Genomic DNA, 25,485 nt, shown 5'->3' on the forward strand with positions numbered 1-25,485 from the left:
TGTGTCCCCTCCCCGGTGTCCCGCAGCCTGAGGGCTCCGCGGCCGGGCACTGCCACCTCTGTGCCCTGGGGGAAGGCGGTGCCACCTGAATCCCCGAGCTCCGGCTTTGCAGGGACGGGCGAGGCCGGCAAGCAGCTGGAATTCCCTTCTTTGCCCCATCTCAGGCAGCAGCCACAGGAAACCCAGGAGCTCTGTGAAATGACAGGGAGGGAGAGAGAGAGAGAGTGAAGTCCCCTCGCCTCGGCTGGTGACGTCTCTCCTTCCTCCTTTTTTTTTTTTTTTTTTTTTTTTCCTGTCCCTATAAAGAATCTCGGGCTCGCATCAAACTTCCCTGCGAAAGCCCCGGCGAGGCGAGGGGAGGGGGACAGGCAGAGCCCGAGCCCGGCCATGCCCCGGCCCCGCTGCCCCGGGCAGGTGCCCCCGGGCAGGTAGAGCCAGCCGGGCTGCGGGCAGCTCCCCGTGCTCCTGTCCTGCCGGCGGGTCTGTCCTTCCATCCTTCCCTCGGCACCTGCGCCTCCCTGCCGGAGCCCATCTCACAGCAGCCTCTGCCACCTCAGCCAAGCTCCGCGCTGTGCGAGCGGCCGCCAGCAGCGAGTGCGGGAAAGTTTTTGCCAAACTTTTTTTTTCCTGGTGTTTTTGCTTTGGTTTTTTTCCCACCCCTCGAGTGACTCTGCGCCAGCCGGGAGGGCTGGGGAGGCTTCTGAGGCAGAGCAAGGTTCCCCCCGGACACCGCAGGGATTGGAGAAACGGGGGAAAAGAAGGAATAAGGTGATTGCGGAAAGGGGGTGAAGGAAAAAAAACCGAGAACCTCGGGAAGAAGGGAAGGCAAGCACAGCCCGCAGCCCCAGGATGAAGCGGTGAATGGCAAGAACAATTTAACTGGGATCAACAAGTGGGAAACCCTGCGCGCCTCGTCCTTGCCCGTCCCTTCCCCAGACTCCTCGCAGCGAAGGAAAGAAAACTCCAGCGGGCTCGGCTGCCTCGGGACCGGCCCCGGGATGCTGCCCCGGGCCCTCCTGGCCGTGTGTGCCCTGCAGGGGCTGCTGCTGCTGCACGGTAAGAGCCGGGGCTGCGGGGCAAGGATGGCCCCGAGCGCTGCCATCCCTGCGGGAGCGCTCCGTGATGCTTTACTGAGCTTTTCCCCGCTTTTTGTGCTCCCGGAGGTGTCACCCAGCTGAGAGCCCCGGTGCCAGCGGGCAGGTGTCACCGCTCTGTCCCCAAAGCCTCAGGGTTCACACCTCCGTTAAAACTGACCTTTGGAAACAGAGGTAAAACAACGAAACCTCCTTGAAGGTGTCGCGCACCAAGGTCAGATTTTAATGGGTGTTCCCCCTCGAGGTTTGGCCGCTTGATTAGAAATAGCAACTGTGAGTGTTCACCGATTTGTGGCTTTTTTCCCTCGTTGTGGGAGGGCTCCTGGTTGTGTTGGATCACTCGAGGCAGAGCTGAGGCTTTCACAGGAGGAGCTGTCTGGGAGCACCTGGGCTATCCCGCTGTCCTGGGGCTCATGGGCACAGACATCACGGGCATTCTCTCTGACAGTCCAGTTCTGATTCTTTGAGATTTCAATTTCTGAATATCGGTTCTTTGAGATTTCAATTTTTGAATATCGGTTCTTTGAGATTTCAATTTTTGTGCACGTGGTGCTTCTTCACTGCCTTCCCCTCCTCAGCCCAGGTGCCAGGTTAGATCCCCTGCTCCCCAAAACTCATTTTCCTTTCCCTGTCCCCCCAGATTTATTCCCAATTTTTGCTGCTATCAGAAAAGCCAAGAGGCAGGTTAATGAGATTTGGGAGAGCTTTTCCATCTGCCGTGTGACTTTTCATTATCTCATTAAGCATGAGGATTTTGCTGGATTACTGAGCTATTCATTCATGACGCTGCAAATTGTGTAAGGGAGACAGGCTCTTGTTTATTGGGGAATTCCTTTCTGACAGAAAGGACTTTTTCATTTTTTTGGGTAGTGGATGTATTGCACAGCACGAGGCTGTTGTTCTTCAGCATATTATATTTTCATAGTTAAGTGGATAGCTTCTGGAAACACTGTGGAGCATCACTGTCCTTGATTTTCTTGGATTCGTTCAGGGATTTAATGTATTCCTCCTGCAGAAAGGGACTGACTGGCAGGCACAAACCCTGGGGAATCTCCCATCTTCCCCACAGTTACCTGCAGAATAAATAACTGAGCCTGAGGTTATGCTCCAAAGGGCTTGTCCAGCTTTCCAGGAAAAGCTGAAGCAGCAAACCTGGCAGGTGGCAAGGAGCCCCTGCAGCAGGAATCCTCATGATTCGTGCCATCCCCAGGGAATGTGTCCTGTGCCAGGTCAGCCAGCAGTGCCCACACCTTGGGCAGCACCTGGAGCAGCCCTGGGAGGATTCCTGGGATGTGCTCCAGCTGGCTGACACGTGCAGCAGCAGCAGCTGCCTGCTTTGGGAGCTCCAACCTCTGCACAGTCTGGAAAAGCTGCCTAAAATCCAGTGTGGATTTCAGAGGCATAAATCACCACAGGATTTGGGGGATCAGAGAGGAATAATAAAAAGGGATTGGGATATGGGAGAAAACGTGGTGTGCCCAAGTGTTCCTGAGGCTAAGGGTGAAGTGGAGCACAGGGAGTCCAGGGGGAAATCCTGGCTGGAGATGCTGCCCACATTTCAGGGCTGCTCAGGTCCTTCCTCACCAGGTTCCTTTCCTAATCATTTCAGCCCCAATAACCTTGGAATTTGGTCCAGATACCTTCTGCCATCAGTGCCAGGCACAGAGGAGGCCATGAGAAGGCAAAATCTGCATCCTGTGGCAGAGGGAGGGAGGCAGGAACACCCCTGTGCCCAGGGTGCAGGCTGGGGAGGGACCTGGAGCAGCCCTGTGCATGTCAGGAGCTTGGCTCATCTTCAGGGAGAGAGAAAACACCAGCACAGCCTCTGGGGGCCCTCCTTGGGCTGGAAGCCAGGGGGGACAGGGCCAGGAGGGCTGAGGATTTGGGATGGCACTGGTGTTACTGGGGAGTCAGCTCCTCACCACCTTGGCCTCAGGGTTCCTGAGCTCAGTGCAGCTCTGCTCCACCTCCCAAAGCCTGGATTTACCCCTCAGTGTAGTTAAACCTTCCCTGGGATCTCTGTGGCCAAAGTTAGGCAGGGCTGTGCTGAGGAGGCTGACTCTGAATCCACCCCAAACAATTCCATCAGCAATGCAGAGAGAAGGGAAGCCCTGGAAGTGTGAAAGCTGCTCAGCACCAAGGCATTGACTCCTCAGCACTTTTCCCTCCAAGTTCATCCCCAGCAATGAAATTGATGAAATTCTGGCCACTACATTTATCCAGGTCTCCTTTGGGGAATTCCTGACTGATTTGTTGCTTTCACCAGGGGGAAGAGACCATACAAGCATCATCCCAGTGATTTCCCTCCTTATTCTAAAATACAGTTCTAAATACACCTTTAAGTTGCCTCATTTAGTTCCCTGAGTATCATTAAATTTCCACTTTCCTCTTGCTCGTTGCTCAGCTTCTTCTCAACTCCTCAGAGCACTGGTTGGGGTCTTGCTCTCAGAAATGGCCACTGATTTAATGAAGGTGCAGGTGCCAACAGCTGGCACAGCTCTGAGCTCTGGGGTGGGGTGGTTCATAACCAGCCCTTGCAAAAACAACCTGCAAAGAAATTCTTACACCTTAAATTGTGCATGAAAAATTCAGTGCCTTTTACCTGCTGACTTGATCACCAGAAGGTTTTTAATATCTGAGCAATCCAAGGCACTTTTTGGGTATTGGAATAAAGTCAGCCATTTCAGTCATTTAACACTGGAAATTATTAAAGATTGAAGAATAAAAATCAGGTCCTGCCCGATGGCTTTGAAATGAAGCACGTTAGAAATTGATTTTTTTGTTGTTGTTTAATTTTGCAATGTCTTCTACAAATTGATTGTAGTGGATGGGCAATGAAGCTTGTTAACACAGAGATTTCAATTAAGCCATGGATCAGGAGATGAAAGCTTCAGGAGCTCGGATTCCTCCTGGTTTTCCAGCCAGGATGGTCACAGAGTGCAGCAGGATGAGTGTGGCTGTGCCAGGGCAGAGGCACCGAGGGGTTGTTTTCCCAAAAAATGTGTGCCCTAACTGGTGTTATTCCCAAACATTAGCTTTACTGTGGGAAAATGTTATAAAAAGCAGAGGAGCCTTTTTTAGGCTGGTGATATATGAGCCTCCTGCTGAAGCTGCCACATTCGAAACCAACTGGAAATCTCTTTATACCAATTCAGCCATTTAAGGCAGGGGAAAAAAATGTCAAGTATTTCTGAATACTCCCTGAACTTCTAAAAAACAGTATTGTACCCAAAAGAACACTGAGGAAATGAACCAGATTGTTTGTTGAAGGTTTCTGCTGTAAGAACTTGCAGAATTTTCTTTAAAACTTGTACAAAGTATTTATCTGTGGGCATTGGTCTGCTCTGTGTAAGAAAAATGGGGTTCCTTTGGGTCATTTCTGCCCTTTCACCCATTCCCTGGATTGTTCATTTTATGATAAATTATTTGTACAAAGTGAGAGCTCAATTTACTGCACTTCGAATTAATAGCTCAGATTGGGCTGAATACTTTTGTTGTTCATAATATAATAGAATAGTAATGTATAATATATAACATATATATAATATATAACATGTAATATATAATATATAACATAACATATTTTCCATATATATAACATATATCTAATATTTATATTTTACAATAGTAATATAGACTATAGAATATATAACATTATAGAAATATATTATATATTATATGTAATATGTTATTATATTAATTTATTATTATTATTATTATTATTATTATTATTATTATTATTATTATTATTATTATTATTATTATATTATTATATTATATTATTATTATTACTATTGTATTTATATTTATGTTGTAAATAAGTTTATGCACACAAGTAAAAACTTTCCAAGCCCCACAGGAGATCCCTCAGGTCCAGCAGGAAAAGGTGATCTGGGTTTTTGGGGGTTTGTCTCCCAGATCAGCAGTGCAGTTTGGAGCAGGGTGCAAACCTGGTCTGTCCCCTTTCTATGGAGGGATGATTCACATCTGGTCCTTGCAGAGACATTTGCAGGGTGACTTGGGCACCAGAAAAGGGACAGGGGGCACAAAGAAGATGCTCTCAGGAGAGTTTTGGGGGCAGCAGCAGCAGCCACCTGGATTTTTTAAAGGTACCCAGGAGGTTTCCAGGAGGCAGCGTTGGATTTTCAGAGTGAGCACAAGGAGCACCCTGGAGCACAGCCCCACTGAGCTTCACCTGCTCACTCCGGTACTTCCTCTGATCCCCCTTTCCTTTTCCCTCCAAACCAGCCTGATGGCACTGGAATGGGAATTAGGGGTGGGAGTAATGAAGGGATATTGGAGTATCTAAACAACAGCTAGGATTGAAATAAATGTGTCCTGGAGCTTTCCTTCAGAAAGCAGCTCTGATGGCTCTGAGTGCCCACCAGGACATTCCCATCCAACCACTCCCAGTCACAGCCCCCAGCACAACTGGCTGCCCAAAAACAGCTGGGTGAGATGTGTGTAATAGAGAACTGAGCTCCCCATTAGGCACTCGTTAATTTTTCTTTGTAAGGCTACAGAGAAAATCCAAAATCCACCAGTCAAGGTTTTTATCTGGAAATGGCATTTAATAGAAGGCTTGCCCCAGGGAGCAGAGCTGGCACTCATCAGGAGCAGGGCAGGATCAGCACAAATCACAGGAATCAGGGTTTCTGCAGGAGCTGCTTCCTCCAGTGGGGAAGGAGGAAGGATCAGGATCAGCCTGATCCCCTGAGGCTGTGAGGAGCAAAACTGATGGGTGCCCATGTTGTGGAAATCCCTCCCTGCCAGTGCTGGACACGCTTCCAAAGGCTGTGGGAATGGGAGCAGGGACTGGCACAGAGCTGCTGCCCTGTGCCACTGCTGCCTTCTGTGCCTTACCAACACTGGAACACAGCTTTGCTCTCTGCTGGACAGGGAGCAATACAGGAACTGTTTTATGATGGAGAGTGAGTGAGTCTGTGGAAATCTTCATGAGTCATTCCAATACCCTGTCCCCAAGCCCTTGGATTAGTCTGACTTTGCAGCACATACTTTTTGTCCCCACTACATCCTACATCCCTCTCCTGCTCTCCCCCCCTTTCCTGGATGTCTCCTAAACTCCCCTCAGGGCTCAGGATTCCTCAAATTTTTACATTAGGAGAAGCCAAGAGGAAATTCCCAGCCCTTCCACACCAGGGGTCTGCACAGTCTCTCTTCTCTGTCCCAAAATGAATTTTGCCTTTACAATTCTTTCTGGTGCAGAGATTTCTGAACAAAACAAAGTGGGACTGCTGGAGTCCTGCAGTTAATCTCTTGTTTTCTGCCAGCTCTTTGTGTTCCTGCTGCACTGAAGTTTTACAAGAAATAATTTTTGCAAGTCCCCCCAGTACCTGGAAAAGCAGGAGGGGCCACATCTCAAATAGGAGGTGTGCGTGACCAGGGCTTTTGTTTTGGCTCTGAGCAGGAAAGTTTTAGCACTGAGTCTTTGAGCAACAAGGAAAGAACCTCATCTAACCCTGCAAATGATGGAAGTCTGAAAAAGTCACTTTTCCTTTGTGCCCTGCAGGGAATGGCACCAGCACGTGGCCCTCAAAGTTTCAAAATTCAGCCAAAACCCAAACTGAGGCCCAGAATGTAAAGGAAATATATGGACCAGCCTTCTATTTTCAGATCTCTTGCCTTTGTCTTCTTCCTTTCCACATAGGTTTCCTTAGATCTTCCTGTGTTTTTCTGAACTGTGGGAACGTGATTGCCAAGGAAGTGGAGAGGGGAGTTTTCAGCCCTGCTGGGATTGTTCTTGATTTGAGGGTCAAGGAAGCCTGACCCTGTCATTACCTGTTCCATTTTTACAAAATCACCAGGAATCCAAACCACCTCAGCCAAAATGTTTGCTTCCTTAGAGCCCCCAGCTCAGGAATTGCTCACCTGGAATTCTTCCTCACGGATGCAGCGGGGTCAGCTTGCAGGAAAAGCAGGAACCACCACGGGGCTGCTTTGGCCATTCCCCTCCAGCCCTGAGGAAAATGGGATTGCTCACAGGGGCACCCCACACACACACACACAGCTGAGCTGGGAGCTGTTCATCCTGTTTGCTGCTCATGCAGAGCTCATTAGCTGAGATCAGGGCTGAATAAACTCATTTAGGACTCCAAGCAATTTCCTCCCGGTGCCCAGAAGCTGCAGTGGGGATGGGAGTGTGGGGCTGCCCAGAATTTCCTCCTCAATTCCCTCACTAATGAAAAGGGCTCTGCAGCAATAGGGATCATCCTGAGCCTGCATTTCCCTGATTTTAGGGCTGGGTAGTGCCGGGGTCGGTGTTTCAGACCTTTAATTTGCAGACACCTCCTACAGAGAGCCCCCCAAGAGCTGTAAAATGTGATTTTCCCCTCTGCTTCTCCTCTCCCTGATGCAGCTGCCAGGAGCAGCTCCCCCAGGAGCCATCACACACATCCCACAGCAGCACTTGGGAGCCCTTGGTGTGGGCACTCCTGATCCCAGGAGCAGGGAGAGCTTGGAGGAGCTTGCCCAGAGCCCTTTGGAGCAGGGAGGTGCTGGAAGGAGGGAAGTGAAGCTCTGGGGAGTTCCTGCTGCAGAGCTCCAGGTCCCTCTGCCTTTCCTTGCAGGACCAAGTGCCACAGGTGCCCCACTGGGTCCCTGGGACACCCCCTCCCCTGGGGAAGGGCACCCACGGCTGCTTCACTCCTCAGTTCATGGTGATTTACAGACAGAAGGGAAAGGATTCCTGAGCTTCCACTGCTTTGATTCCTCACCCAGGAGAAAGAATGATGCAGAACACAGGGGTGGGGGGAAATGCTTTGCCCAGCTCTTTCTGAGGCAAGATCTCTTTCCCCAACTTCTTTCTGACCCAAGATCTCTATTCCCAGCTCTTTCTGACCCAAGATCTCTTTCCCCAGCTCTGTTTCTGACCCAAGATCTCTTTCCCCAGCTCTGTTTCTGACCCAAGATCTCTTTCCCCAGCTCTGTTTCTGACCCAAGATCTCTTTCCCCAGCTCTGTTTCTGACCCAAGATCTCTTTCCCCAGCTCTTTCTGACCCAAGATCTCTTTCCCCAGCTCTGTTTCTGACCCAAGATCTCTTTCCCCAGCTCTTTCTGACCCAAGATCTCTTTTCCCAGCTCTTTCTGGATGTGGATGAGGCAGGCAGTGGTGTCAGCTCTCTCTGCATGACACAGCAGCACTGAGCCTGCTTGGAAGGGGTTTGTTACAATTAAAGAATGAGTCAAGTCAATGTAAACAATGATGTCAGCCTGAGGACCTTTAAAACACAATTTAAGCTGTTACACAGTGTAAAGCAGAGAGAATCAGGTAACCTTTTGGCCTGCCACATTTTTTCTCTGGAAATGGATCATGTCTGAGTTATTTTCATGTTTACACACTCGGGACAAGCTTTGCCTCTCGCTCACACAGGTTTAAGGCTGTGCTTGGCTGAAGACAATAGCCTGTCTTTGAATTGTCCATTGTATGGCTCAGAACATTTATTTTCTTCTGGCTGTTTACACATTTTATGGTGGAATCTGAGGGGAAAAATGGCAGACTGAAAGCTGCATGTTTTATAAAGGTAGAGATCTTACTGATCTTTCTGGAAAAGTCTTGATTTGCTTCACTGTGAGAAAGCAAAATAACCTGCTTCTTTTCCAGTGGTGAAGGAAAGCCAGAGTGTGCCTGAGCCTGCAGCAGCCCCCAGTTGTGTGAGGCAGCACAAGAACCCTTCCTGCTATTCCTCACATTTATTTTGGCTGCACAGATCATGGAGACTCCCATGCTTTAAACAACTTCCCTTTAGTCTGGGCAGATTTTCTGTGGAGTAAGGATAGAGCAAAAGGTTTGGCTCAATAGGAATTCCCAGAGAGAGGGATGAATCCCTAAAATCCTGTGTCAGCATGAAGGGAGCAGAGTGTGGCAGGAAGGACTGGCAGCTCCCTGCTCTTGGCCCGTCTCATTTTGGGATTGTCCCAGCTCATCCCACCCAGTGGGGCTTTTTCCAAGGATCAGGGCACCTCTGGGAAGGCAAGGCCAGGTGTGAGGATTCTGTGAACAGTTTTATTGCTTCATCCCCTGCTCCATCAGCAAGGAGATAAACCAAGCCTGCAGAGTGATGGGTTTACAGCTTTGGAATGCCTGTGGTGTTCCCACGTTTGGAATGTTTTCTCCTGGCTCTCCCAAGCAGGCAAACAGACATGAGCTCAGTTCTCTGGGTCAGCCTGGGCAAGAGCAGCCCTGCTCTGATGAGAGAAGTGCAGGGTGAAAGGAAAGACCCAGCTAGGACATTACTGGGATGGAGGGATTCCTTGGGAAGGGGAATTCAGGAAAACAGGAGCTGCTGAGCGGGGCTTGTCAAAGGTTCCCCATCCAGCTCCAAACAGTTCCATCAGGAATTCTGCCATTGTTTACAAGGCTGATTTCTCCTTATTATTCCTATGGGATTGTTCTGATCTGTTTTTTCTATTCTGATCTCTGGTATAAATCAGCCATTTTGCCTTTTTTATTGTTGTCACCTTCATATTTGAAAAGTAATGAGTGGGTGAGTCTGTAATACTCAGACCCACTTGGTGAAATGCCATTATTAATTTAATTTGATAAGTCATGAAATCATGATGCCTTCTTCTAGTGATGCCTCAGGTTTTTGCTTTTCTATTTTTCAGGTTCTGTGCTGCTTTAGTGTGTGGGTCTGGCTGCATATGAGGGGATGCTGAGCTCTGTGCACAGAGCAGGGAGACAAAACAATTCCTGCTCCAGCTGGGCACCAAGGACAAATGATCCAAATCTCAGCCCAAGAGCACAAACCCTGTGGGCTGAGAGAGAAAAACAAGCAGGGTGGGACTGCATGGGCTAAAGCTGGAATGGGACAATGAACTGCAAGATGCAAATGGAGCAGAACTGATCCCAGGGACAGACCCCGTGACCAGTCAGGGATTTTTGTGACATTTTGGTTCATCTTGGGTGCAGCCCTGGCTGGGCTCTTGTGCTGCCCAAGGTGCATCCATTGAGGAGATCCTTTTAATAACTCCCTGCTTTATTCTGTATCTCTGTCCAGCCTCTGCTCTAGGTCAGCCTCCACAAGGCATCACTGGTTACTGAGGTTGGTCTCTCTGGAACTTTGTGCACAACCATGGTGGTTATATTGCTATTAAAAATAAACCACCAGCCTTATTTCCTAATGTTCTGTGTGGGTGTCAGGGCTGGTGCACAATATCAGCCAGGGCAGGCTCCCCAGACAGGCACATCCCACAGGTCTACAAGCACAGGCAGATGCTCCCTAGAGAAGCATTTTCCTTCTCCCATCCCAGCAATATTTGCCCAATTTGTTGTAACTTCTCTTTGGCTTTCTGGTGGGCTTCTGGCAGAAGGACAAAGGAAGAGGACAGGAGTTTTGTCTGGGTATAAATCTCACTTTTCATTTGCCAAACCTGTCCAGCACTCAGGAGAAAATCAGGGCAGTAGAGATGAAAATTCTGTGCTCAAAGTGAGATTAGTGGAGAAGCTGAAGCTGAGCTGGTTTTGATTTCCATGGAGGATTGCTGGCACAGCTGCTGTTCAAGGCCATTTGCCCTTCCACTCTGCAATATCTTTGTACTTTAAAATTAATGTAGGCTTTGAAATACTACCTGGATTTGTGCTGTGGCACTGAGCAGTGCATCTTTGAGCTTCTCCCTCTCTGCCTACCTGTGCCAAGTAAAATCTGTAATCCAGGCTCCAGCACTGCACACTCTGCTTGAGGCAAACACCAAAGCCTTTGTGCATGACTCTGGGATTGCTGTTGCAGGATCTGGACATTTCTGATAGAGTGTGAACTCTTCCATTTTGCATCCCTGGAATAGCAATGATAGACAATATTGATATATCATTGATGGCATCACTGGTGTGGCTCAGGATAAACTTCACCTGAATCAATCACGAGCCTAAAGCCTTGCAGAGCCTTTTCTTTGGGCTGCTGATTCTTTCATTCCAGGCTGACCAATGCATCTGGTGTCACCAGAAGTCTCCTTCAATTCAGAGCTAAGCTAACCAGACTTAAAGAGAGAGAGGAGAGCCCAGAGCAGCCCAATTCAGTCATCTTTCCTGTTTTTAATTCTTTTGCTTATCTCAGTTGTGCCCTTGCCATCTGCTGGTAGTGAAAGCAGGGTAGTGACTCTTGGGCGTGGTGGGATGTAAGGAGAGTATCTCAAACTCTGATCTTCTGCACTGGAGATGATAAAGGAATTCTCAGGATAAAGGAACTGAGAGGAATTCTCAGCATCCACAGGGCAAAGGTCTCCCTCGTGCTCTTCAGTTTAATGGTTGGTGTCCTATAGGGTGCATTGTACTGCCAGCCTTTGAAAGGCTGCCTTGTTGTTTTGGTTCCATATTGTTCTGAGTTAAATGGTAGGAAAAGAGAAAATGCTGCCACCACAACATTCCCTTATAGGTCTATTCATTATTGATCCCCAGAGGAAGTGGAGAGTTCCCCTGGACAATGGGCAGATATACAAACGAGCATACATTAACTTTCTGTGCTTGTACAGCTCACTGGGGCTGCACTTCCTCTGCATTCTCAGGAGCACAAATTCAGGCATCAATTGGTTTGATGTCTTCCTCTGCCTTGAGCTGCTGCCTCGTTAGACATTCTGGGTGACAGGCAGCCCCTCTGAACCACAGAACACACAGTCAGAGAATCACAGAACCACAGAACTGCAAAATCACAGAACCACAGAACTGCAGTCACAGAGTCACAGAATCACAGTCACAGAATCAGAGAATCACACTCACAGAATCACAGAACTACAGAACTGCAGAATCACAGAATGACAGAACCAATCACAGAGTCACAGAATCACAGAATCAATGACAGAATTACAGAACTGCAGAATCACAGAATCACTGAACCACAGAGTCACAGAACCCCAGAACCGCAGAATCAATGACAGAACCACAGAACCCCAGAATTACAGAACTGCAGAATCACAGAACCACAGTCACAGACACAGAATCACAGAACCATAGAATCAATGACAGAATTATAGAATCACAGAACCACAGAATCAATGACAGAACTACAGAATCACAGAACCACAGAGTCACAGAATCAATGACAGAATTACAGAACTGCAGAATCACAGAACCGCAGAATCTCCCAGGTTGGAAGGGACCCACAGGGACCATCCAGCACAGCTCCTGTCCCTGCACAGGACACCCCACCAATCCCAGCCTGTGCCTGAGGGCTTTGTCCAAGCACTTCTTGAAGAGAGAGGCAGAGGCCTGGTGCAGAAATGCTTTGGGCAGCTGTGAGGAGCACTGAGGATGCTCTGGACTGGGAGCACTGGGAGCAGAGGGACCAGGCCAGGTCTGAGGGTTTGGCTCTGTGCTGGGGTTGTGCTCCAGAGCAGAGCAGGGAGCTCAGGTGAGGCTGGAGTGACTCAGCTCTGTCCCTGCCCTTTGGCAAACACCCCAGGGCAGCGGTGACTCCAGCTCAGGGGCTGTAGCAGGGTGGGATGAGGAACACCCAGAATCTCTGCAAGGAGAGGCTGGGGTGACTCCAGCCCTGCTCCTGCAGTGTGGGTGCTTTGCTCAGGCCCTGCACTGATGTTTGCAGGTGCCCCCTCAGTCTCCAGTGCATTTTGGCCTTGCATTCCTCCCTGCAGCACAGGTTTTTCCTGCCTTTGTGCCTCTGCCCTTCTGTAAATCAGGGAGGTTGGTCCTTCCCTTCCTCCCTGGAGGGATGGAGTGATCAGTGCTTGGAACAGAAAAAGCAGCTCAGGAGCTGCAGATTTGCTTCATCTTTCACTCCCAGCACCAGAGAAAAGCCCACCTGAAGCTGCAGGGACAGGGAGGCATTTCAGGCTCTGGGGATCAGGACTGGGGACTGTGCTGGGCTTGGCGTGAACTGGCAGAAATCCCTGGCAGGGGTGCTCAGGCCTTACAAAGCTGCATTTTTTTCTGGAATTTCTTCTGCTGTGGAACCTCCCTCAGCCTCCTGAATGGTGAAATATCCACAGCATCCACACCCACACCTGCACTGCTGCAGAGCCACTCCAGCTGCAACCACATCCCAAGAAACATTTTGGTTTTCATTCTTCTGGCACAGAGGAATTTGCAAAGCTAATTTCCAGCCCTGATCTGATGGATTCCCCCACTGAGAGGCTCTCAGAGTGAGAGGATTCCAGGCTGAGGGTTTGTTCTCATCCCCCCATGCTGGAGGTGCCTCTTGGAGAGCCTGGAGTGCACCTGGGCTGGTCAGGAGCTCAGGAGGAGTTTCCCCTCCTCCTTGGAGCCCTCCAACAGCCCCTTGCTGCTTCCAGCAGTAAAAAGAAGGTGATTACAGGCATCACACTGCTCAAGGGAATATTGGGTTATTGGAGTTATTGAGAATCCAAAGGAGAAATCCCCCTTCTAGGAGCTCACTTGCTCTGGAATCTGCACACTTTTGAGGAGAAGCAGAAAATTTCAGTTGAGCAGCATCCAGCCAGGGCTCAAAACCCAGCCTGAGCTCCTCCTTGCCCCTTGCAGTCTGTTGTTGTTGTTATTACTGTTATTGTTACTATTATTATTTCCATTTTGGCACTGTCCTTTCTCAGCCATGGATGTCTCCCTACAAAAGCTGCACCGACCCAAACCTACAGCCAAGCCTTGAGTACCTTTAGCCCCAGCTCATTTTTGGGCCCAGCCTTTTGGATTTGCACCCTCAGAGGATGGGCACAGCCACGCAGAAAACAAAAGATAAATAACACACAGATACAAACAAGACACCCATTTACAGATCCTCTCAAAGCTCAGTATCAAAGTTTTAGTGCTTATATCAATATTTGTTAATGTTTTGTCATGAGGAAGGGTGGGAAGAAAGAAAACAAGAGACATTGTTCCTCCTTGGATGTGTTTTGTTTTTCCCAGGCAGCAGAACTTTAGGTATTTACTTTAGGAACACATTTCTGTGTCCAGTTGGTCTGAAAAACCCTTGGGAGGACAGGACAAAGGGAGGCCAGGAGGGGTCAGTGCTGGAGCTGGGACTGAGGAGGGTCAGGCTGGGATTAGGGGCAGGCCAGGGGTGGATGGGGTTATCCACAATGATTGTCAGAACTCCTCACCCATCCTGTAGCAAAGTCCGTGAAACCAGCCCAGCAAAGCTTCTGAACCCTCAGCACCCCTTCAGCTTTGCTTATGCATGACCAATACTCTGTCTCTTTTCTCTTTTCACGCGAAAATGATCAAATTAATGCAGAGTCCCCTGTGCATCCATTGATAGAATTGCAACTGCTTCATCTCCTACCAAGCAAATCCTCTCACTGAAAAGGGAGCACCAAACACGAGTGTTCACTGGAAAATGGCACCCTGGTCTTTTAATGAAGATGGAAATACACAGGAAAAGCAAAATTCCTGGGCATTATCAGCTTCCATGGCTGTTATTCTCTTTGTCACTGGGGCAATCCATGTGCTGGGTGGGCTGCAGTGCTGAGGGACAATATCTTTGTGCTCAGGAGCAGCAAATTCCCAAGCATGTTGTCTTTGGCATGGCCAGTATTTTATCTGCCAGAGCCAATGTTAATGAAAAATTCCTGAAAAATTCCACATTTCAACACAGCCCCACTCTGCTGGGAATAACAATCTCTTGTGACCTGGTTCAAAAGCAGATATCAGGCAGGATACAAAACAGGGAGGTGTTTCTGACCCCCCTGCCCCAAGTTTGGGGATTTGGGGCTGAGTTTGTGGTGCTTGCCTGCCTTTAGGAGTGATCTCAGCACTGTCAGGTTGTGAGCTCCCTGTGGAATGTGCACCCAAAATCAGGATTGTGCTGTCAGAGCCACAGGGCTGGTGACACTGAGAACTCCTTGTGTGGCACAGCAGCCCCAGCTCTCCAAAACACAGAATTTATGGCAATTTGCAGAGAAATGTCTGCACAGGAGGGGTGTGTCCTTCTGGGACAGCTCTGGCATTGTCCCGGCTGGGATCCCAGGAAAATCTGTGACCCATCCCAGCAAACATCAGCCTGGATGGTTTGTCACACATGGCTTCATCTCCTCATTGCAGCAGACTGGAACACCAAGGTCAGGCAAATAAAGCTGGGGGGAAAAACCTCCAGTTCTGAGTAAAGTGGCCTTAAATCACTGCCACCAAGTGCAAAGTGACAGAGCAGGGAAATGGAAGGGACTAATTCACCTTGATTTGCATGAATTGGGTTCTCACAGGTGGATTGGATGTCTGAGCCAGCCCATCCTCCCCCCTGGCAGAAATCCCAATCCACCTGGCCCAGGTGTGACTGGGACATCCCAGCAGAGCACAGAGACAGGTGTCCTCTGCTCAGGACACCCTGCAGCCAAGCCAGGGGCCTGTGGGTCTGTTCAGGGAGTGTGGGTCACTCAGCAAGTGGAGAAAGAAATGAGTGAGCTTGTCCAGAAGCAAGGAGAGCCCAGGGATCCAGCCTCTCCAGACCCTGCCTGACCATGGGTCCTTTCTGCTCCACACACACTTTGTGCCCCTAATGCAGAGGGCAAAGGCAAGTCAAGGCTTACAGCTGCCAGGCCTCCCAGTGCAGGGTATTCCAGAGCATCCAGCCCTGCAGGAGGCCCGGGAGCAGTGGATTTGTGCCCTGCAGGCAGGGTGGCAGGTGTTTGCTGTGCCTGCCTGGTGCAGGTAAGAGCAGCTGTAATTCCTGCTGTGCTCCAGCACACAGACACATCCCTGGGTGAACACTCAGCTCCCAGCCCCTGCAAGGTCCCTCCTGCCAAAATCGCCCTCCTTGGGAGCTTTGTTTCAGTGGCAGCAGCTCGGTGAGAGCACAGGCTGCTCCTCCTGTACTCAGCACTGGTGAGGCCACACCTTGAGTGCTGTGCCCAGTTCTGGGCCCCTCAGTTCAGGAGGGACATTGAGAGGCTTGAGCATGTCCAGAGGAGAGCAACGAGGCTGGTGAGGGGCTTGGAACACAAACCCTGTGAAGAACAACTGAGGGAGCTGGGGTTGTTCAGCCTGGAGAAAAGGAGACTCAGAGGTGACCTTATCACTCTCTTCAGCATCCTGAAGGGTGACTGTGCTGAGCTGGGGGTCGGTCTCTTTCTCTGGGCAACAACAGACAGAACAAGAGGACACAGTCTCAAGCTGTGCCAAGGGAGATACAGGCTGGAATTAAGGAGGAAGTTTTTCACAGAAAGAGTGGTCAAATACTGGAATCATCTACCCAGGGAGGTGGTGGAGTCACCATCCCTCGATGTGTTTACAAAAAGACTGGATGTGGACTTGGTGCCATGATCTAGTTGAGGTGTTAGAACATGGCTTGGACTCAATGATCCTAGAGGTCTCTTCCAACCTAGAAATTCTGTGATTCTGTGAAAACATCTGTGCCTGCTCTGAGCTGCTGCCTGCTCTTCAGCTGGGAAGGATGCTGAGGGAGGGACAGGTTCCTGCCAGGCACAGACTCACCCAAATATTTATCTCTGCTAAAACCAGTCTGGATGCAGCCCAAGGCTGGTTCTGGTGGGAGACATCAAACACAATGCACATGAGTCAGGGACAGCACATCTGGCACTGCCTGTGTGCTGCAGGAATAGCAATAAAGAGCCAGCAGACTCCAGCTGCTGAGTTATTTGTCCTGCAACAAGGCTGCAGCTTCCTGCCATCACCAGAGTGCCAGGAGGGTGCCAGGGATCACCTGGGGCTGCTCTGTGGTCCCTGTTGGCACTTGCACTCCTTTGTGCATCAGGGGCTCCAGACTGAAGGATCACCACTTTCTAGAGAAGGATTTAAAAGAGTGATGGAAAGAGTGCTGGGGCAAAGCAGGGCAGAGCTGCCAGTATTCAGAACATTTCTCTGATATTTTATTTCTGGAAGTATCTGATGCAAATGTTCTTTTCCTGGAAAGATTCCTCCCCTGCCTGCTCCCCCCTCCTCCCTCAGAATGCTGGTGCCAATATTTCTGCTGTGACTTCCTTGCTCCCAGGGGTTTCCTGCTGGAGACTTCCCTCCCCTCTGGCCTGGAGCTGGTGGTCCCTGCACTGTTCTGGGGCAGGAGGGAATGGCCCCAGCAGTGCCTGGGATGCTGGCAGGTATCCCTGAAGGATTCCAGCTGGTCCTGCCAGCACAGAGGGGCTCTGGGAGGATGGCTCAGCCATTCCTGGGAGTCTCTGATCCTCTTTTCCCAAGTGTGAGCCTGGCAGGTGCAGGGAATGATGGATCCATGTGCAGGGAATGATGGATCCATGAGCAGGGAATGCTGGATCCATGTGCAGGGAATGCTGGATCCATGAGCAGGGAATGATGGATCCATATGCAGGGAATGCTGGATCCATGAGCAGGGAATGATGGATCCATGTGCAGGGAATGCTGGATCCATGTACAGGGAATGCTGGATCCATGAGCAGGGAATGATGGATCCATATGCAGGGAATGCTGGATCCATGTGCAGGAAATGCTGGATCCATGTACAGGGAATGGCTGGATCCATGTGCAGGGAATGATGGATCCATGTGCAGGGAAGGGCTGGATCCATGTGCAGGAAATGCTGGATCCATGAGCAGGGAATGATGGATCCATGTGCAGGGAAGGGCTGGATCCATGTGCAGGGAATGGCTGGATCCATGTGCAGGGAATGCTGGATCCATGTACAGGGAATGCTGGATCCATGTACAGGGAATGGCTGGATCCATGTGCAGGGAATGCTGGATCCATGTACAGGGAATGCTGGATCCATGAGCAGGGAATGCTGGATCCATGAGCAGGGAAGGGCTGGATCCATGAGCAGGGAATGATGGATCCATGAGCAGGGAAGGGCTGGATCCATGAGCAGGGAATGCTGGATCCATGTGCAGGGAATGCTGGATCCATGTACAGGGAATGCTGGATCCATGAGCAGGGAATGTTGGATCCATGTGCAGGGAATGCTGGATCCATGAGCAGGGAATGCTGGATCCATGAGAAGGGAATGCTGGATCCATGAGCAGGGAGACATACCAGCACATGCTGCATCCCACTCCTCCCCATCCTCTCAGGAAGGAGCCCTGCCCCCAGGACTGTGTCCAGCAGTGCCTCTCTCTCCATCCCTCTGATAAAAGCACAGGCACATCCTTCAGCCAGGCAGAGTTTGGCATGAAGGTGTGGACAGGACCTTGGAGCTGAGGGTGCAAATCTGCAGTGCTCAAAGGGTCATTTTGATCACTGCAGAAAATACCATCTTGCAGAGCAGCCCTGGAGAGAGCTTATCCCTTTAACTTCCCTGATTAGCCCAGGACACCAATTTTAGGCACTGTAAAAACAGTGGAGGTCAAATTTACTACGGAGGGCAAGGACCAGTGACTCAATTTTCCTTATTCTTTATAGTCACTTTTCACCTTGAAGAACAAAAGGTCCCAAAGTCAGAGAACGTTTGTTCTTGAGTCTTGCCAAAGCCTTTTCTTTTTTAATAAACCATCATTAAAATCTGGGCCCTTTGCCTTGACAAAAGAAAAGAATATCTTTGTGTACACTTAAGTGACAGGAAAGAGCCTGTGAGGCAGGCCTGGTCACAGATAAAGGAATTCCGGACATTATTCCTTGTGTTCCGAGGGGTTGTGACATGGGATTTCCTCTGCAAGTGGTAAATAGCCCTGCAGTTGTACAGCAGGGTGGGGCCAGCCCTGGTTTCTTTCAAACCAGGAGAGATGAAAGCACTTGAGGAGAAGAAAGAGGGGCTGGGTGCATGTGCACAATGAATCCCTGGGAATGGCTGGGGGGATCCACCTGCTCCAAGCTTTGCCCCCAAAAACTTCCCAGGGGTTTGAGGTGCTGCCAGCTGGGCTCTGCTTTGGGAAGAACAGCTCATGGCACAGCAAAGTAGATTTAACTCCAAGGGGTGGCCCCAAATCTCAGCACCTTGGTGCTCTCCCTGGACCTGTGCGGGACAGGTGGAATCTGTGGGAAATGGGTTTGCTTTGGGATGACTCTGGACCCTTCCTGCCTTCTCTGAAAGCTCCCTCTGCACGCTGTGGGACTCTGAGTGTCCATTCCAGGCTGGAATGGGATCAGAGAGGGCAGTGAGGGCAGGATCCCACAGCTGTGAGCTCCTCCAGGAGCCTCACTGGGATTTGGAACCTGGACGAGGGCTCTGTAACTGAAGGCTCCTTTCTGCCCCGTGCTGAGTCATGCCCAGCAGTGGGGTCAGCATTTTTGCAAGCAAACAGAAGAGCTGGAGCTGCAGATTTTATCCTCTTCTCATTTTAAATCAAAAACCATTCAACTTTGGATTAATCCTTTGCATGGAGGGCTCACCAAAGTGCCCTGAATTGGGTGAAGACAGAGGGAGAGGAACACAACTCCTATGGAGAGGGAGACAAGAACATTGAGTTGATTTTATATTTGGATTTCCTTTCCTCCCTATTCCTGTGGCTGCCCTGGAGGGTCAGCAGAGCCTGCAGATCCCAAACCTCCCAGCTACAGCCAGGCTTAATGAGAAAGGGAAAGATTTGCACATTACAGCTCTCCAAATCCTCAGCATTCAGGTCTTCAACAATAAACATTCATTTAGGGGATCAGCAGTGGAACAGAGAAATTAGCATTTTGCAGGAGTTTGCAAAGGCCAGGTTCCTACATGAGCTTTGCACTGCCTTCTGCTTGAGTGTAGATATCTGAATTATTTTCCCTTTCATCTACAATGGGACCTCGTGTCAATACAGGGAGGCGCAGGATCAGAGTGGAGAATCCCACCTGGAAAATGGGCATGTCAGTGAGGTCACACTGCTGCTTCCAGCTCAAGATGCAGTTTGGGTGAGCTGTGAGGATCTGTTTCCACTGGTGAATAAAACCCCAGGGCGGGGCTGGAGAGGTTGAAATCGTGGCTGTGTTCTGCCCCCCCTGCATCTCACTGGCTTGAGAGAGTGTGTCAAGGGGGTTGGAGTCCCTACAGAGCACAAGGAGGCCTCTGATCAAGCTCAGAACTGGAGAATTCCAAGGAAAAATGCCAAATTTTCCTTCTTTCTCTGTGCCTCCTTACCAACCAGCCACATTCTTCTGGAAACCGGGGAAAAGAGAAAGTTGCCCTGTTGGCTGCAGGAATCAAATACCACAGCTAAAATTCCTCTATGGCTGCTCTGAGGAACAACAAAGACAGAGAGAGATGAATCATGCAGAGAATTACTCATTTCCAAACAGTAAACAGGTCATGCTCAGCATTGTTAACTCAGGGTTGTCACTGCTGTGGGAGTTTGGGGAGGGCAGGGGAAAATCTGTCCTTGCTCAGGAGTGAAATGATGGGGACCAGGCTGGAATTGCACCCAAATATTGGCACTTCTGCCACAGGGTGTGGGGCACTCACACTTCAGGATCACTATGAATTCCTGCTTTTCTGATCTCCTGGTACAATCCATGAAATCTCACCAGATAAACTGTATTTTCATGGCCAAAGGCCAAACAACACTGAAAAATGAACAAACAACCGTTTTTAGAAAGATTTATAAGAAACTTAACAGGTCCAATACTGAGGTTATGGACTCATAGTTTTAAAATAGCTCAACTGAATTAAGAATACAAAAAGTGATCGGCCGTCCTTCCTCCCGTGGTGATGTGAGCAGGGGAGAGTTTCTGCTTCATCACAGGAGAAACTGTTCTTTAGCTTCATTGCCATTGTTAGAGAAACATCCTTTAATTTCAGTGCCACCATGGAGCAAACTGTCCCTTAATTTCAGTGCCATTGCAAGGGAAACTTTTCTTAATTTCAATACCATTGCAAGGGAAACTTCCCTTCATTTCAGTGCCACCATGAGGGAAACTTCCCTTCATTTCAGTGCCATTGTGGGGGAAACGTCCCTCAATTTCAGAGCCTTTGCCCCATGCCAGGATCTCTTCCTGCTGCTCTGCCTGACCTCAGAGGGCTCTTCCCTCTGCACAGATGTTCATGGCAGCACAGCAGCTCCTGTGGACAAGCTTTGCAGGACTGGGGCTTGATCCACAGCTCTTTTTACTCTCCAGCAGTGTTTTTCTCCTCCCAAAGCTGCTTCCATGCTTTGACCTTGCTCTAGAGCCCAGAAGAAGTGCCTCACAATTTTCCTCAAGGCTCTCTTTATTCTGATGGCTCCTGTTTGAACCACTGCTATGCAGTTAATGCTGTGCAGTCCTTTCTACCCTGAGACCTTCCAGCCAAGGGTTTTACAATTTGGCAGCTGAGGTTTCAGCCTGAAAATTCATCCCTGTTTTTTCACTCTCCCCCAAGAGCCTGTTTTCAATTGATATAAACATTTTGATAGCTTGAGTGCAACAAAATGCTGAGCCTCCCTTTCCAGCTGGAACCCAAGAGTTGTTCCTGTGGCTCCAAGTGTTGCTTGTTGTTGGCTGTGCCAGTGGCTGGGCTTGGCTTGGCCTGGCCATGCAGATCCAGGCACCTCTGGAACCTCCTGGCACATCCAGGGAAAATTCAAACCCATTTTTATCTGCTTTTCTAGCAATTCTATCTGCCTGCAGGGTGATCTTCCCCCTCCTGCCCTGCCACACCTCACAAACACCCCTGTGCTCAGCAAGGGCACCAGGAACCTGTTGGTTTCCTTCAGCACATGCAGAAACCCCTGAGAGCCACAGTTCACCTCTGCCCTGCCAAAATTCATGTGCAGCACCAAAAGTTATAGTGATTAATCAAGACAAGAGGGAGCAGAACTCTGAAAGAGGAACCCCAGCAAAGGCTGGCTGTAGCTTGATAAGCTGTATGTTTATTCTGCAGGGTCTCAGATCTGGATTTTATTTCTGGGATTAGTTCTCTGAATTCTGAGTGCAGCAAATCAAGGCTGTATGTGTGGAATCAGGATGGAAGGAACCTTTTTAATTTAATTGCCTGCATGGATTTGCATAATTCTTTCATCTCTCACCTTGGTGCTTTTCTCCTCCTGAATTCAAATGGTGACATTTTTCTTTCTTGGTGACATCCAGTTTTCATTTTGCTTTCATTCAGTGCTCACTGAACTTTCATCCTCTTTTTTCTTAGTCATTTCCATATAGTTCTGTATTCCTTATCAGGGTGTTGGATCCTCTGCAAGAGACAGGCAGGACAGAGCTCCAAACTCTCCTCATTTAATTACTTTTAGAGTCATATTTGTTGATTTTGTTAACTACCCAGCATCCAAATGAATTTTACTGTTCAAAGGGCAACTGTGAATTTTGTCTGTCTATAGGAACTGCAAGAAACTTTTGGGATGAAGAGGTGAGATTTTTAGGAAAAGCAAACAGTGGCATGGTTGTTTCTGCTCTGAAATCAGTATTAAAAACAGAACCAGTTTGGGGTTTCATAAGAAAAAAAAGAAAAAAACCCTTTTAATTAGGAAATTACGCTGTGGCAAAATCTTACATGGAAAAGTGGCTGGATTAGAAGCAGTTTTCCAGGAAAGCTTTTCCAGCCAGGATGGTGTTTCTGCTCCCATCCCAACGATGCCATGACCTTGTTGTTGGGATGGAAGTGTAGGATGCTGGGGACACCACGTTCCTTGGTGGAATCTGGGCCCTGGATCTGTCTCCCACTCCCGGGGGCTGCCCTAAATATCCGGCTATTTTTAGACGAGTCTTTTTCTGTTGCTGCTTTCCATAATAAGAAAAACCTTTGAAGGATTTGTGTTTTTATCCCTATGCACAAGAGGAATTAAAATAAATAAATAGGCCTTAAATATTTAGACATGAAGAGAGAAGAATTTCCTGCCCAGCTTTGGCCGAGTGGCGTAGGTGGCTTTAATGTGACCCCGGGCTGCTCCCGGTACCTGGCAATGTTTGCTTTTCTTGGAAGCAGCTGCAGTAAAGCACCTTTAAAATCAGGATCCCACAAAGCAAATCTGCTGTTTCCAGGTCACTGTGAAACCCCCCTCCCTGAGCCACAGTTTTTCCAGATGAGGAACTGATGTGCTGCAACTCAACCAACCTGTTAGAGAGGGAATGGCTCCAGGCACGGCAGAGGAGTCCTGGAAGTGTCTGGGCAATCCCAAATCTACCCAAAAGGCAGGATCTGGCACTAAAAACACAGCCTGGCTCTGGGCATCACACCTGGACTATCACCCACCTGCTGCCCCTTCTCTGGGCTGCTCCCAGGTACCAAAAACTGCTTTAGCTCCAAACCTTTGTGAGTCAAGTGAGCTCATGTGGGAACCTGCGGGGGACAGGAGAAGGGATTTTTGTCAACAGGCAGCCATGCTCTGCAGACTTGATAAATATGTGCAGTGCTAATTCGAAGCAGATTCCTCCTTTGCCATGAGCAGAATTCCTCCAAAGCCTGCCATCAAAAACATTATGTCACAGCTGTGGAGAAGCCTCACAAACAGGGGAGAAGCTGGGGTCACATCAGGGTAAGAGTGCGGTGGAGGCTGAGGAAGTGATTGAAGCCCTGCTCCTCGGCCTGATGGAGTTTGTCATTAAGAAGGATTTCACCAAATGATTTGCAGCCAGTTCCCTGGGCCCAATTGGTACTTTCCAGCTTAATGCAAACCAGTGAGGAAACCAGACCTAGTTAGGTCCAGCTGGCCAGGGAGGCTGCAGGCACAGGACAACAAAACCTCGCCCGGGGCTGTGGAAATGTAACTGAAACTGGGCTTGGTTTTAAGGAGATGGTTAGGTTCCCTCTCCCCATCTCAGCAAACAGCTTTTATCTTGTCTCCCAAAATAGCAACCTGCTATCCTTCAAAACAAACCAGAAAAAAAGGGAAAACCTCCTGAGACAGGCACACAAAGCAGACAGAAGTGGAACACGGAGCTGATCGAAAACAGATTCTGGCGTCAAGTCCAAAGTCAGCTTCAGCCCATTGCTTCTTAATGGGTAGAGCTCAGAAACTAAGAAAACAAAGTAATTACCCACCGAGCAGCTTTTACTGACACTGAGCATTCACATGTTCCTGACACGTCCAACCCCTGTATTTGCTCAAATCCATCTCTGTTTAGTGTGGCACATCAATTGACTTGACCTCAGGAGGCTCTGGCTCATTTGCTTCTGGATTTATAGCTCAAGGAGAAATGGTCCAACAATGCTAACAGGGGTGGGCTTTTGTTCTGCTTCACCCTGCCCATCCACCTTCCCTGCTCTGATTTCAGCTCCATCCCTCTCGTGGCCTTCCCCTGGCCTGCTCCTTCTGCAGGTCAGTGATTCATCACACAGGAGGACACAGATGTTCTTTACAAAGAAGCCTTTCCATGCAGGCTCATTTTTTTTCTTAGAAAAGAGGGCTTGGGATGAGGGAAAAGAGGGAGAGCAGAATAAAGGCCTGAGAATGGGGACTGCCCAAGTTCCACCAGGGTTAGTGTGGTGCTGCCTATGGGACACAGCAGCATCTCTAGGGAGCAGAGATCAGTGCTGGACTCACACCAGCAAGGCTCCAAGCAGGAAACCTCGGGGAATGTGGCCTGAGGAAAGCTGGGATCTCTCTGAGCAGCTTTCCCATAATTATTTGGTGTTCCCTGGGCAGTCATGCTCCTTGATGGCAAGTTGGATTTAGCCCTGGAGCACAGTCAGAGGTTGCTTTGCAATCCACCCTCTCGTCATTCAGCAAAACTTCACCCAAATTCCTCTGTCAGCTCTTGCCTTTCTTGGAAAACATCCCCAGTCCTCTCTGAGGTCTGCTCTGGGGACACTTCAGAGACCAAAGCTGAGATATCCACTCTGCCTTTGAGGGATCACCAAAGAAGTTTGGAAAGGGAAGGGTCCTGTACCTGCCTCCTTGGCCACTCAGCAGGAGAGCAGAGAATTCCCAAATGTGGCAGCTGGAGCTCTCAGAGATTGCTTGTGGAGCACCAGCAAATGTTTTCTGAAGGACATCTCCCAGCACTTTATCTCTTCTAATTCTAAATACTCCTAAAGATAGGGCTGGCACCTCTGCTTCCTTTGGGAGGTGAATTACACAGGCTGATGGAACAGCCTTGGGAAGGTTTTCTTTCCTCTCCCCAGACTCTTGCCAACAGAAGCAGATAAATGATTGCCCTTGGTATCAGACCTGCCATGATTCCTGCCTCTCCTAATAACCACTCCAATTTCCAACAGTTTTATTATTGCAGGACCTACAGGCCCACTTATGAGCCATTCCTGATGATTCCCATCTGTTGGGCTTAAATTTTATTTTTCCAGATCTTATAAAGCTCATTCTGTCCAGGGTTTGAGGATAAGGTACAGGTAGTTACAGGGTTTCCAACATTCTCATGATGGAACAAGAAGAAAATTTGGGAATCATGGATTTAGTCTGCAGATGGTGGAGGAGGATGAGTGAGCATCCTTCTCATCTGATACATCCAGGCAGAGGCTGAGTGCTGGCAAAAAAGACCAAAAAATGCTTTCAAAGAAACACACATTTGCTGAACCACGGTGTCAGGGATTTTGTAACTTCTCTCTCTTCTTCTCTGGCCATTTTAATGCCTCTCCAGGGGGTCCATGTTACAGTTTCCCAAAGCCTTGGTCTTAGGATGAATTACCATCGTATTTTATTATCAAAGGAGAAGCTGACACACAGGATAATGATTTAGTTGACT

The 25,485-nt window shown here is 49.2% G+C and overlaps 1 protein-coding gene across 1 annotated transcript in view; it reads left to right on the top strand.

The window, feature by feature from the left end:
* The first annotated feature begins 537 nt into the window (after nt 1-537).
* LOC136562532 (vascular endothelial growth factor receptor kdr-like) overlaps nt 538-25,485 on the top strand; it is a 129,597-nt gene continuing 104,649 nt past the window's right edge. The window contains exon 1 of the mRNA XM_066559421.1: nt 538-1,056. Coding sequence (XP_066415518.1) covers nt 999-1,056 — 58 coding nt within the window. The 5' untranslated portion in view covers nt 538-998. The remainder of the gene's footprint in view (nt 1,057-25,485) is intronic.

This window comes from Molothrus aeneus, chromosome 14, assembly GCF_037042795.1.
Source record: "Molothrus aeneus isolate 106 chromosome 14, BPBGC_Maene_1.0, whole genome shotgun sequence".
NCBI lineage: Eukaryota > Metazoa > Chordata > Aves > Passeriformes > Icteridae > Molothrus > Molothrus aeneus.